Here is a 14980-nt window from a genome sequence, read left to right as displayed (position 1 = left end):
GGTATATTACTATATTGACTCATCTGTCACAACAGATGACAAGACAGTTACTCTAAAAGATAGACAATATGCAGGCCGTAACAGCGTCGGACATAATGAAGTCGTAATGCAAATGTCTAGCGTGCGGTATGTGTATCGTAATATAATTAAACAGGACATGGCTTCCGCAATCTATAGTACTGAGTATTAGAGCCCATCGGTTTTGAGTGGCTATCTGTCGTTTAGAGATGGTCTCCTTAGAACTGTCTAGCTTCTTCCATAAAATGCAGATCAGAAGAAATGCGCACAATGTCATTACAGAGTGCCCCCAACGACAACAGACGCGTTTCTGCTAAACCGATCCATGCTATTGATGGATAATGAACATCAAAAATCGCTTAGTGAAAACAAGTAAAGGGTGTCACAGTTCCGAAAAAAAAAAGCTGACAAATTATCGAAATGATTATAAATCTCTGTGCCAATTCTGTCTTCAGGAGCACTGGTTAACGGTTATATTAGATATAAAGCTCGAACTATTATTTAGTCGCGTCCTTGGCGAGCTTCATCCCAGGAAGCTCTGTGTGAGTGAGCTATTTTACCGAGTAATCTTTGTGTGTGCTGAGGACGCGTCTTCACATAATAGAAGCATAGTAATGCGAATGTCTGCACCAAATTTCAGGTAAAAGTATACGATGGTCCTGACGACGAAAACAGTCCATTGATTGGTAAGTGCAGAAGACGCGGCATTCATCAGGCGTTTCAATATTCATGCCCTACATAACGTCACTGGTCTACAGCAGGCGGTCCGCTTACTCCTCAAATTTATAAATAATGTTCTTGGTTGATCACTGCTGTGCTGCTTTAAGGTTATCGTCGATGGCAACATTGATGGTTTGCCAGTCACAGTTCTAGCTGCATGCTTGACTTTGGTAACCTCCAATGGTGAAGTAGCGTAGTGATTAACAGGGCAAGCGTCTCAGGCTGCGTCCTTATATAACAGCGACTGGTAACCGTTGATTTGGATCGGAATACGGACTTAAGTAAAGGGATAGAGTTTTTGTAAACGCTTTTATCTTGTTCTTAAACACGTGACGAGATATGGTCGATTGCACTTTTACAGGGAGCCCAACATTAAACGAGATGAGAAATACGACGAGGCCTAATTACGCATCACAGACGGCAATCCCAGCTCATTTGATCGCCTTGCCTGATAGTACTAACCGTTTATTCAACCCTGCAGGCGACTCCTACACAACAACTGTTTGCATAAATTAATAAGCCATTAAAGCTTTCAATTCCATAAATGTCAGTCCTTGCTATAGACGCATATCTGATTTGTTGTAGCCTTCTTCTTTTCATTTATTGTCAATTCTATCGTCGGTAGTCTATAGTCTATAATCGGTAGGAATTAGAGGAGTTCTATACCCGGGGGGAGAAGTGGAACTTCGTGCAAATAGTGCGCGTTTAGTTGTTTTTTGCAGACTGGTTCACCGCGATAATGTATCTGATCTGTTATCTGTAAAGGTACCTACTGCGGCCAGCAGCGATCCCTGGAAGTGTACTCATCCGCGGAGGCCCTATTCGTCCGCTTCCGTACTCTTCGCCGGCAGGCGGACTCGCAGAACAGGGGCTTCGCGGGCTGGTTCGAGTTTTCCGAAAAGTTCGCCAAGTTAGGTTAGTTCTACCTGTTATGAAGAATGTGGACCTTCCTTTTCTCCGCATGACAACGTTGTAGAATGCGCAAATCGGCTCCTTAATTTAACTTAAGTTTAGTTCACTCAAAAATACGTGCCCGATTGTATCGGGCGTCTAGTATGAGCTAAGTTAGTTAAAAAAAAAAAAATAGGCCTTGTCTCCATTGTGTTCGGGTAATAAAATTCTATTAAATATTCGCATTCAAAAGTAAGTATGTCGGCAAAAAAATTCCCTTACTCGCTCTTGCATTTCTGCTGCGGTCTGAAAACAACAGAGGAGTGATGTGGCAAGCACGATGTCCACTCTATAGCAAAGTATCCCGCCCAAAGTTGCTAATTTATTGAACATACCAAACAAAGGGGTACCTAGTTTGGGTTGATTATAAGCAGCGAATAAAAGCAACCTCAGGTTTAGTGGGCTTGGTTTAATCTGTCTGACATGTTATTGGTGTTCATCATCCAAAGGCCTCGATGTACTATTCAAGTACTTGTTAGCTGGATATCACGCATACTACCACCAAGCGGCTGGAACAAAAATTTAGAAAGGCTTTGCATCCTATTTATAAAGCAGCATCAATAGAATTGGAATAACTATATCACCCTATTCGTTTACCTACTTCCTTTCAAAGCTTAAATCAAACAGATTTGAATTTTTTTATTCTATGAAAAACGAAGTGCCCTATTTCTGTGCCTAAGAGAAATGTACATAAATTCTGTTCTAGCATTTGATAGAAACAGATACAAAAGGTCGTTTAAAAAAAAATCTGGAATAAAATAGTATCTTAGCACTAAGACGATCCGTGTCTTACGTGTCGCTTTTCAGCAGTATATGGCTCGCATCAATAACCGACTATTATTAGAAGAACCGATTGTCTCAAAACTCTCGTAGAGCCTTAATATTTGCATTGTGTTTGAATGTTCTTTACCGAACACTCCTACGCATTGGAGAAATTGACGTGTACTTCATACCTATCACTACTCCTCTAGTAACGCCATAAGCAATCTGTCGGTAAAAGCACTTCTAGACGATTGTTGATGAACTGAAAAAAGCGAAATTAAACAGTTATCATCGTATCGAAAAGAAGAAGGTTGCCCTATTTTTTCATTCCTAAATTGCAGGCTTTCAGCCTGCAATTTAGGAATCTGTTTTTCCAATGCTCTTCCAGGATAGTTTTTTTTTTTCATGATAGGAGATATTAGCCATAACTGTTTGTAAATTTCACACCTCAGTCGAATGAGCTGCATTCTTCCATATAATAATTTCCTAAAATATGTACATACACTCTCTTGAATTTTTAACAACATTCAATCTTACCATATTAGTAGGTAATACACAGGAGAATCTGGCGTTTATCACCTGCTTCGTTCTGCCTATTTGGAGAATGGCAAGCCACTGCAGCTTGGGTGCAGCAACAAGTAATAACGGCACCACTCTATCAGTGCTCATGATATACTTATCGTATGTAATAGATGTAAAAAACAATGAGGCTAATAGTGAAGTTAATTTTTTTTGTCTTTATTACAGATTTCATCAGTGAGGACGGCGAACATATACGAGGAACCGGTACGCGCCAACGCATTCTAATCTTGCCCCATTAAGTTCATATGTGTACTTCGATCTTTACTATCGTATCGTGTATTATGTAATGATTAAAATCTTGTCACTTCAACAATCTCAGTCAACATACGCCTTAAGCCCAATGTGAATTTCAATCGGCATTGTATAACTTTCTTTTTTCTATTTTTTTCTCCTATTTTTAGACACCAATTACTTGAGAAGTCTTATTCTAAGACACATGCCATTAATACGTGAACCCCTATGTTTTATACGTACAGGTTCTTATGTTTCTGTTTTCAATATAACCTGGGCTAGTTAGGTGTTTGAGGTCATGTCGGCAGCTCCCCTAATTCCTCCCGTAAACAAACCGTAGCTACTGTGATTCGCAGATAAGAGCATGGTCGATGTCCAATGACATCTTCGTTCTCTCGTCTTAAAGTTGTGATCGCCGTTTATCAACAAGCAACGTAAGAAAGCAGCACCATTCTTTTCCTAACTCAATCGACCTTAGACGACTACTCAGGCCGGTATTTCACTAAACCCTGCCCTTCGTTTCACACTGGTTATACTAGTCGTTGGCTGCCATAACCTGGACTACCATTCCTCTATTACGATAGGACTTATGCCCTGGTGTAGGCGTCTTCAAGGTTTAGATGATCAAAATGGACTGTTCCTTGCCATTGATGTAAAAGATACTCAACAGACGCTATAAATGAACCTGTAGTGTCTCCGTGCTTTAGGTATTGACTTTCTATATTCAGACAGAACTGCATAAAGCACACAACTGGAAAAGGAACGAACGAATGCGCGATAACTAATGGTCCGAAGTCAAAGGCACTTAGCTCTATTTGGATCGAGCATCTAATCGCACCCTCATTTGGCGATAATGTCAGTCTTACAGCTGCATTCGTTGAAATATACCGATACATAACGATATACCTGTTATAAATTGAACTTCACCTGACAGCAGGCACTATCATAGTGAGAAGGAATTCATACCTAAAGAATCTTCGAATCAACTATATCAACTTACAGTACGATACAAACTACCAATGAGATATTTTGCTGAAGTTATAACACCATACGACCTTACACTTCTGTAGAGAAAAGTATTATGTGAAAATGGCGCGTTTCATCGTCCGCTTACATTGTAGAGAATGGTTACATATGCAGAGTCATCATCTGCGACTTGTTCTGAACGCAGAGTGTGACCAGAAGATCCTGTCGCGAAAGGAGTCGAGTGGGACGGTGTACTCTCCCAACTGGCCCTTGCTGTACACCGCGAGCGTTGTTTGCAAATACTTTATCTACGGACTCGAAGACGCTCAACATCTCGAGCGCGTCGGGCTGACTTTTGAGAAGGTCGACATCAACGCCTCCGATGCCGAATGCAGCGACGCTTTTCTTAAGGTTTACTTGCAGGTACGTTGGCTATTCCTAAATATCCACTTTATAAATATCATGAAATAATATATTATATTATGTGATTATTGAACCGTAATAATAACAGCAACAAATCTATCACATAGTTAAATACGCGGGTACTTGGAAATAAGCACCGGGAATGAATATCGTGCACCGAGAACGAGTATAAAAAGAGTGTAATTAAAAATCTCTTCGTCAGCCTCAGCCTAATTAAAGTTTTAACTAGTATAAGCTAACGACGCTAAGACCCTTTCAAGAGTAGCTTTATACAATTAAATTTTGGGATATCTCTCATAGGGCCAGGAAGAGCGAGGTGAAATGGAGTCGTTCGACCAAGCGTTCTGCGGGGACACGGTTCCTCCGCCTCTGAGAAGCGAGGGCCCACGACTCATGCTGGTTTTTTCCAGCGCCAATACCCAGGGCCAGGGGTTCAAAGCCACCTACACATTCGAGACCGACTACAAAATTCCCGGTAGGTGTCCCGTAAGGTGTTCAGGGTTAATTTTTTCATTCTACTTCCATTCTAGGTTACTGATATAATAAGCCAAATATCAAAAAGTGCTAGAGATTAATGTACCTACACAATTATGAATATATAGGCACACCATCACCGAATAAAGGCTGCTACTTTAGTTATGTGAGTGAAAGCCAACAAACTGGTGAATTTAACTCGCCACGCTACCCTGCCAACTATCCTTCAATGACGACATGCGAGTACCATTTCCTCGGTAGATCTGATGAACAGGTCAAGATCGTCTTCAACTACTTCAAAACCCGCTCAGATTCATCTACAACTCAATATAAGTGAGTATATATAAATGGAAGTTTTTTCATTTCTCGTTAATGCAGCCATATAAGCAAACACTTGATGAATAAATCTAGCCTATATTCATATTGAGGACCACTGAATATTTAACCAAAAAAAAAAAAAAGAAAATGGTCGTCATAATTCTTGCTAACTATCTTATTTCACGTTTTGCTAGAATTGTAAAGATTATAGAGAACACATCTAAACCAGTGACAATTGTCATTTTTTTTCTGTGCTAAAAATAAAATTATACTCTAAATTATCTTATTTGTGCCAAATAATATTTTCGTTTACTAACTAAGGTACCAATCGAGGGCCAATGTACTCTTTGCTGACGGCATAAAAATCATTCAGCTTGCACTCGTCACTTGAATTGATTTCCAATAGAAAAATATGTAATAGGCTCAAGGCTATTACTAAGCTTGTAGATTTGGCGTAATGTAATAATCTATAAAGCAGCTAATAAATGTAGATTTGTACACCTTTGATCTCCATCTACGCCAACATGATGGGCATTTGAGAATATGACTCCTACTTGCTGTGGCTTTAATTCACCCCGTAAAACCTTTAGCCAATGACGTGCTCTCGGTAGGCAGCAGCACGTTTAGCTAGTTTGCTTTAATCTATAATTACGTACACAACTAATCGAAAAAAATAACGTCGGCCCATTACCGTTGTCGCTCAACCCGCTTGCCACTGCCATTTATCTATAAGTCTAGATTGTTACCAAAATTCCCTGACGGACAGGCAATTTCTGGTGCCTTCGGTATCAAGTCTTCAGACCACCTTATCAGATTTAAGTATTTAACTATGGTTATTTCAGCGAACCCACAATTGTGTAGTGGCTAGTCTGGAATACTAGCTAGGAAAAAGTTCACAGAACTTAAACGAGCTAATTAAATACTTTCTTTTATCTAATGCCTTAGTGACGGCTGCGAGGAAGACTGGTTGGAGTTGTATGAACAAAATGAAAAAACAGGTCAGGAAAAGAAATATGGCCGCTATTGCTCGGGTGCCGCCCCAGGACCGATTGTTACAGATATTGGATATCACACAGTGCGAGTTGTTCTGCATACGGACAAGTCGGGCGTCGCTGGGGGCTTTAACGCCAATTACTATTTCCTAAAGGTCAGGAATTATTAGACAAAGTTACGCCTGCAGATTTAGTAAGCCTATGATATTTTCAGACGAAGTGACCTACACACGCCGACTTTACAGTAAGACGATGCATGTAAGACACTGTACGGCGGTTCATGTAGTTCATCTAGTAACTAGCCGACTCATGATTGTGTGTTCGTTATTTTATGTGTCTGTCCAATTAGAACGTAAACCGATATGGCGATTGCGGACGCAACATAAGTGGTTTAGAGGGTGGCGTCGTAACTTCGCCGGGCTTCCCCGAACCGTACAAAAACGATCGCCAATTGTGCAACTTTTGGATAACCGTCAAACCCAAACGGCGCATCCACTTCTATTTTACGCTCTTCCACGTCGAGGGCGAACCGACTGACCGGTACAACTAATTGCAATATTATAAAGAATGGTATCAAACCGAATAGCAGAAAACCCAGTCACTGTATATGGGTTACCTCGTAAAATGTTCACAACTAGCTTCCTGTTCCCAGGCTCATGTCCTGTTATCATTATGAGTACATTATGAACTCTGAATTCTGCAGGGGATGTCCATCAGCCGTAGTTCGAGTCTGGCCAGATCCGGACAGTGTGGGCCCTCCAGTAGAACTTTGTGGGGAGACGCTAACTAATGAAACCCGCGAGATCATCTCTACCGGAAATTCGCTCAAAGTAAGTACACATCTAGCGTCACGTATGCTTATCGTTATTATTGGTAGCGTTTTCGTAGTTTATTTATGAATGATGAAATTAATAAACCTGTTAATAATTGTCACACAATCTAACTAATATTCTGTGCTGGTTCAAAGCCATGAAAGAGCATATAAATCTTTATATGTTTTACTCGACTGACTCTATAGTAGCGCTAAAATGCACCAATTTAATTACGGGGCGTCCGATCGACTGTCTATAGAACGCCCCAATACAAAGGCAGAATACAAATTTACTTTTGATTCAGTTAGTCGTTAAAGGCAAGGCTTATTGGAGCTTTAGAGATTCAGAATCAATCAGGCTATTTGTACATCTAGACTACGAAGTGTCTATTTGAAGCGGCATACTCGTGTGCAGAAGCGGCGGGAATTACCTAAGGATTTTTTTTCGGAAAACAAATAGAAGTCGAAGTCATATGGAAATTCCCAAATAAAGCCTTTGCCTTTTCAACGATGATACGTGGGGTGAAGTGTTCCACAATAGTACTGTATAGATGTATTGCACAAAGCTCTCTATATTGTTAATCTGCTTCTAACTTTCAGGTGCAATTCATGACTGCCGCTAAGGCTGTTGGCAATCAAGGCTTTAAAGCCGTATGGACTGAGGTAAGCTATCATATACTTGTACTCGAAGGGCTTGTATACACAAAGTATGTATGACCAATGGCCAAAAAAAAATGTGAGTGTATTTATCTGTAGCAAATCGTAGTAATTTATTCGGTAGCTTCGAAAGCATATCGTTTTGGACTCCGAAGGAGGAAAGCTTCTAATCATTAAGTAGGTGACGACCATCAATGCGGATGCGTATTCAAACCTTTGAAATCTAGAATTTGCATTACTATGTAACATTGCACGCCATTTTTAAGACTATACAATTTTTTTCAATTATAACATTACGACATGATGTCCTCGTGATACTGCAATGGTAACCTGTTTGCCTACTAAAGTTAGGGTCACGTAGTGGTAGAGGTTCGAATACGAACATAGATACACCTCGTTTTGTGTTGGCAGTAAGCGATCTGAGGCGATGTCTAACGACTCAAGTACGGGACCGACGTAAAATTCAAAACGTTTAATTCGTTATGGAGTCATACTTCTGTGTTTTCGATAGCCCCGATTCATTCATAATGATATTATTCTAGATAGTAATCCTGTCTTGTTTCTTTGTGTCTCAGATCAGGGACGACGATGAGACGTGCGCGGCGCCAAAGGTGCCGACCACCTCAGGTAGTGGTACGGCAAACGCAAAAACGGGATCTGCAGGGGGCCTGCGTTACGCCAATGGGCGATGCATTTCCGCCAAGCTTGTTTGTAACGGCCTACCAAATTGTGGCCCAGGTGACGATACAGACGAACTTAACTGTAAGTATCGCGTTCAATAAGCATATCTTCTTTTATTAGAACCTACAGGTAAATAGTTTCAGTTCTGTCAAACATATACGGATATACTAAATTTCGAGATTCTCGAAGTTCCGAACATATTCAACAGCTCTGTAAATTTTTTTAATATGCCTCAATAAATTATGCCAGCTTCCTATTAGCTTTACAACAATTTATATATGATACCGGAGGGAGTTATGATAAAATGTGTACATGTAAAAAGACACTAGAACCAGTATACAGTTACAGCGCTACGAACATGTGTAAACTTCAGGACGGTACTGACAATAATACTGTTGAAACAGAGGTGCGTTTTAGTGAACAGCGATCTTATTATAACTATAAGAAAAATAGTCGGATTTTCCCGTATCATTTACGAAGTAGTTTCACCTGTGCTTCGCCTTTTCTAGGTCAACGCAGCGGCGGTATCAATGCGTTCCTTGTCGTTGGCGGTACATCGCTTTGTGCAGCGTGTGGCGTCTTGCTGATCCTTTGCGCTGGCTGCACGAGACGCAGACGGCGCAATCGACGCCGACGGATGTCGTTGGTGTTTCCGCCACACGATGACGACGACATCCAGCCGCCTCATCTACAACCCTTACAGGTACAAACAAGTATACTACCACATTCATACGATAATAGGGGTGGGGCCCTGTTATCTTATGGTATAGATCGGGCCCCAAAATCTGTTAGGAGTAATTGGCATCACGATCCCCGCAGTAAATCGGCAGTGATTATCCGTAAATTGCCGTAAGGTACCTGGAAGCTATCACCTAAAACTAGAGCCTCTATATAAGGCCAATATCATTTAGTTTAACTGATTATCTCAGCTGGAACACCTACGTCTAAAATGAACTGCTTGGAACATAGAAAAAAGATATCAAAGAAAACATATTCATTCTTCTCAAATCATCTGTATCATTTCAATACTGATACAACTGCGATATCAGTTGTCTATAGAAAGTAGTCTGTTTAAACGGACTGTTTGAATTGATAAGGTCTACGTATTGCTGCTATCATCTCAAACTTTCATGAAGAATATAAGAAACGCTTATTATATCAATGCATTATAAAGCATTGACTCGCAGAACTTAATCACTAAAAAGCGCATCAGGTCGCTTACATTATACTCCTACAAGTGTATCATTTGTCACCTAATCGCTTAGCATTCTGTTTCGTATTTTGATGAAATTCAGGGAATGCATTTCGCCGTCCAATGTATGGATGATGTGTGACTAGAGTCTACAGTGTAGGATGGTCGATCAGGACCCCCATCCTACTCTAAACATCGAAGACTACGGCGCGCAGAACACAGAGGACAACAGCGTCAACAAGAACAACACCCGTACAATCTTTGCAACAATACATCATATAGATTTATAAACTATTACAACAATAGCAGCAATAGCCAATCTCAACAAGCACTTTTGCGCAACATTGAACAGGTAGACGATAAAACGGAAGAGCAGCCGGAGGAACAAACAAATCATTATTATGGCGATGAAGACAATAGATATGATGGATTCGACAAAGACCGTGATGATGACGACAACAACGACGACCGTCTCATTGTCGGTAATGGCACAAAAACTACACAAAGACTGATCCATCAATAATGAGTAACCTGTTAGTATCGACGCCATATTGTCAACAACGCCAGAGATAGAGCACACCCGTGTGTGAGCGCGTGTGTGTGTGTGTGTCTGTGTGTGTATGTGTGTATGTCTATGTATAACATTGGCAAACTTGAACCGGCAAAATAACGCCGGCAAAAACAGCACCGGCAGGGTTTGACAGTCGAAGAACCGTATGAACACATCAATAGCATGGTTCCATGTAGCGGTAAAGACTGCTTAGATCGACTGTAAGACCGTGTCCAATACACATGAGTGGAACTAAAAAATCTTCCGGGTCCTGAGACCGCAATGGATCGCATGTACACCGAAGCCAAAGTAAGAACCGCTATCTACAGCAATCGCAACATAACGACAAATCAGCAGCAACGATAAAAGGAAACAGCAAGATCGTAAAACCAGAATAACAACAACAACAACAACTTGGAAAGGCAGATGAAAGCTACTGCCTTTCGACTTTGAGGCATACACGTACGTTCGACAAGTATATTTTCGATACCTCAAAAGTACCAAAGTCGAAGAGGCAGGAAATGAATTCGAAAGTGTCGGTTAACAGGGTCCTCGATACAAAAGCGAACTTCCTTGTACAACAATAACAAACACAACAGCAGATTACAATATGTGCAGCTGCAGCACGAAAAGCTGAAACAATGACTAGTGAAGAAGAGACCTGAAGCACCTCTTCTTAAGTACCTCGCTGAATAAGTCCTCAACCAAATAATGGTAATCGACTGAACCTACTAAACAATACGCGGCACTTTCTATCATCCGGGGGCAAACAGAACGGCAAAGTGATCGACTTTGCGATTAACACCTGAGAGCGTTCCACTGAAGCGACCTCAGAAGACAAACGATTGTGGGCAAGTGTCAAGATCACCTTCTATGTCAAACTCGGGTTACAGCAGCTCAAAGTAGCGCGCAAAAAACAACAGTGACATAAAATAATCATAAACAGCGATTCAGGGTAATAACGATGTGACGACCCTGATGTATTCACAAGTATCGGTGAAGCTGAAGTTGATGAAAGATCATGGTTTAACGAAACTAGAATATGGCGGAAGTTTCAATGGCAGAGTTCTGACAAGAGACCACTGATCGTGTCATACGACTTCATGATAATTAACCATAACAAACAATATTAGTTATTCTTACAATATAAACTGATTTACTAGCTAGCGCATAAGGCACTTCGATAGCGAACTAATGCATTTAGCGATTCGTACTCGATCTAACACGACATGCAGACAAATATTTGAACTTTTTCAAGAATCATGACATACAAACTTGGACAATGGCGACTTTAAGATTTAGCGGTGCAAGTGAATGTAAACTTGATGGCGCCGTAGTTCGAAATGAATCGGACAACGTAAATCAACTATGAAAAGCGTTAGGCACAATATATATTGGATATGCGACCAATACAAATCGCCAACCGGTTATCGGTACAGTCCCCTACTCCAATGTACATGTAAAGACAGCTGTAATGTAAGTTCTAAACTTTCTCCGTCGTGAAAGTACCAAAGATTTTAAATCGTTTTTAATAACCGCCGAAGATAATGCAAAACAACTGTTAATTGTGATAATAATCACAATGTAATCATAATGAATAAATGAGTCGCCTACCGTAGCGTAAGTCTACCCGATAGAATTATGATCATACCCATCAAACGGCTTGAGAGACTTCGCTCGAGAGCTTTATTAAATGCATTGCTTAATAATTTTCAAATAACTTGACCAACTTATATTCAAGCATACATACATACATACATACATACATACAAACAACAAGAACTCAATTTTAAAAATTGAGGAAATAACATGCCAAACCAACAAAAAATAGTCCAAACTCCCACAGGCAACAACCAGCCGATATCAGTAATATTCCCTATAGATCCTCAAAGTGATTTCTTGCACGAGAACCAGGCCGTGGCACATCACAGAGCGAGCCAAGAACTTCAAGATATTCGAGTTCTATTTTTAACAATACATATTGAAGTACGGCGAGACAAGAGTACGCAGATATATATATATATATATATGGTGCTATGCGACTAGCGGAAATCCCTTATACAATGGTTGCAATATCAAAACTGTTGTCTTCTGAATTTGCGCAAGCGCTTGTTGTAATCATTCTGTATCCTGTTTCGCTCTGATGACGTCGCCAACAAACTGTTATGATACCAAGTGTTCCATCGAAGTTTCCTCAGAAAGCCCGCGTTGTGGCACAGCGACAAGCTCTATAACCTGTTTTCGCATGCTGCACGTTGCATTTCGTCTATCACGAACAAACCTAGGAATGTACAGCTTTGGGGCAGTACGACACTGACTCTGGAAGAATGTAAGATATATCTCCTCTACTACTTAACGCTATACTGATCATAAACATTACACCCGTACTAACGAGTTGTTGTTAACGTCTTCTTCTTCAAGCCTTCGCTGTATATGTGATGCCCTTTGCGGTTTTGAACGAAGATACAGTTCCACAGCGCGCTGCCGTTTACATCTTCTCGAACCTGCCTCCTCCATCCCATTTCACTAATTTCCAACTCTACGTCCTTCTAGCCTTTTTCTGCGAGTCTGGCCTTCAAAAAAATTGGGCATTTCAGGCGAATGTTAGCAGATTAGCCAGACACTAACCAGTCAAGGAGGCTCCATCATTGGAACGGTCGCGTAGCTCATAGCTAGGCTAGTCAGATATAAAATAATAATTCTTATTATTACAAGGATAATTACTATAATATATACCACCACTGATATAAATTAAACAAATAATAACAATCTTAGTAATATTAAGACTAATAACGATAAAATATTACAAATAAAATATTAGTATAATAATAATGATTATGATTATATTAGATAGATACCGTACTTAAAAGGCGATGTACTAGAAACTAGTCAATGACAGACCTCTTTTGCCTATCGCTCACCCATCCAGCTCGTGTACTCGCTTTCACACAAAATAATAACAACAACAACAACAGCTCTGTAATGCTCCAAGAAAAACTCATCCATGGCTGACATGGGAAGTCTGATCTGACTATATATCTGACATGACTCTGATCTAGGGTCGAATCAACAGAAGAGAGCCTTTTAACCGAGTTCAATGTTTTGTCAACATCTTTGAGTTTACTTTTTAATAGCTATTTATTTTCATCTCAAATCCAGCGGCCACATACATGGTCTAGGTGCATGCAAGCTACCGAGTTCGATACAGTCACCCCTTACCGAAGAGCACTTACTGGTTGAAGGGTTGTGCCTACGGCAATTTTGCCTCTTCAGTTCGAAGTCATCCTGTGGATGGTAGAGCTGTGGCTGAGTGATACATGAGTATTAGTGATACACAGCCTAAATGCTGTCAAAATTCTTAAAGTGGCAGAAAATATATTGATCCTTTTTCTTAGCTGGCAGTAATCTCTATTTGTTAAAATACTGTATAGTTTGTTGTTGCTAGAGTTATCTAGATAGAGATGTATGGAATTTCGACAACGACCCGCAGGAGTGGTTTACATCACACACGTTTATAGGGACTGAATAGTGTGTCTTTATTTCTTTGAAAAGTTACAACAAAATCTACAGCTGAACAGAGTCGACATTGGGTTTATCTATATTGTTTTTACTTGAACTGTTACAATACGGGTATCGATGTTCGTTCGCATCGACTGGCTTAAACCCAATATTTGATACCTACGGGGATGGCATACCCATAGCAACAAAGACAAGCCGTTCACCTCATTCCTCGACTGAAGCTATGAGTAGTTGTGGTCTCTAGAAAAATTAGGTAACCAACGTTTGAGGTTGACGGCCCAAGGCAGCGTTGTGCCGTTGCATCGTTCACACTGGCAATTGTCTGTTAACAACTGGCCAGGTGCTGCGCACGCCAATCTTTTTCTACTTTCTTTAAAATCGAGTGCGAGCCAAAACCCTCACACAAGTTCTGATTCACACGTTAGAAAAAAAATTGTTTCCTTATTTAGAATTTGTTATCACTCTACAATGCAATGTGTCTGTAAATTGCACGACGCCGCCGCCGCCGCCGCGTCCGCCAAAACATCGTTTCCTAGGCAGCTGACCGCCCGCTACAAGATGAATAACTTTGACTACTACTGATTATTGAGATCACGACTAATTATACAATGACATAGTAAAAGCTTGACAATATCGATATCACAACAATAATAACTATGATACATTAGGAGAGAGAATAATTATTATAATAGTAATTATAACAGTAATATCATGAACCCCCGAATAAGCCATAGGTGACCGCTATTTACGACAGCAGTAACAACGATAATTTATAATGAGGATGCTATTACTAGCTTAACAACTACTAATCTAATACGATGGACACTGTAGTGCTGAAACTGGTAATTATAGTCAAAGAGTGAGGAACGATAAATATAATTCCAATATTTAAAAGCGAATAGAGTAACTAAGAACAATTCAATGGTTAATAATGATTTCGCTAGCCGAATTGTATAGATCAATGACCCTCCTCCATCTAAGCGACAATTTACTACCACTACTACTACTACTACTACTACTACTACTACTACTACTACTACTACCACCACCATTACACTATAGACAGTAATAACCAAATAATAGATAATATTTTAGTAATAATAAAAATGTGTAATAATTGAAAATATTACGCT

The 14980-nt window shown here is 40.2% G+C and overlaps 1 protein-coding gene across 5 annotated transcripts in view; it reads left to right on the top strand.

Moving 5' to 3' along the window:
- LOC111247618 (suppressor of lurcher protein 1-like) overlaps nt 1-11957 on the top strand; it is a 99396-nt gene extending 87439 nt beyond the window's left edge. For all 5 annotated transcript variants that reach the window (XM_022798764.2, XM_022798770.2, XM_022798769.2 and 2 more), the window contains 13 exons: nt 659-704; nt 1504-1653; nt 3199-3237; nt 4436-4653; nt 4954-5128; nt 5256-5460; nt 6391-6592; nt 6787-6977; nt 7141-7267; nt 7849-7911; nt 8481-8667; nt 9096-9289; nt 9882-11957. In XM_022798764.2, the coding sequence (XP_022654499.1) occupies nt 659-704; nt 1504-1653; nt 3199-3237; nt 4436-4653; nt 4954-5128; nt 5256-5460; nt 6391-6592; nt 6787-6977; nt 7141-7267; nt 7849-7911; nt 8481-8667; nt 9096-9289; nt 9882-9920 (1836 nt within the window). In that variant the 3' untranslated portion in view covers nt 9921-11957. The remainder of the gene's footprint in view (nt 1-658; nt 705-1503; nt 1654-3198; nt 3238-4435; nt 4654-4953; nt 5129-5255; nt 5461-6390; nt 6593-6786; nt 6978-7140; nt 7268-7848; nt 7912-8480; nt 8668-9095; nt 9290-9881) is intronic.
- Nucleotides 11958-14980: the final 3023 nt, after the last annotated feature.

Source organism: Varroa destructor, unplaced genomic scaffold (assembly GCF_002443255.2).
Source record: "Varroa destructor unplaced genomic scaffold, Vdes_3.0 BEIS01000003.1, whole genome shotgun sequence".
NCBI classification, from domain to species: domain Eukaryota; kingdom Metazoa; phylum Arthropoda; class Arachnida; order Mesostigmata; family Varroidae; genus Varroa; species Varroa destructor.
The sequence above is the reverse complement of the archived record's forward strand: the minus strand, read 5'-3'. Positions and strand labels throughout refer to the sequence as shown.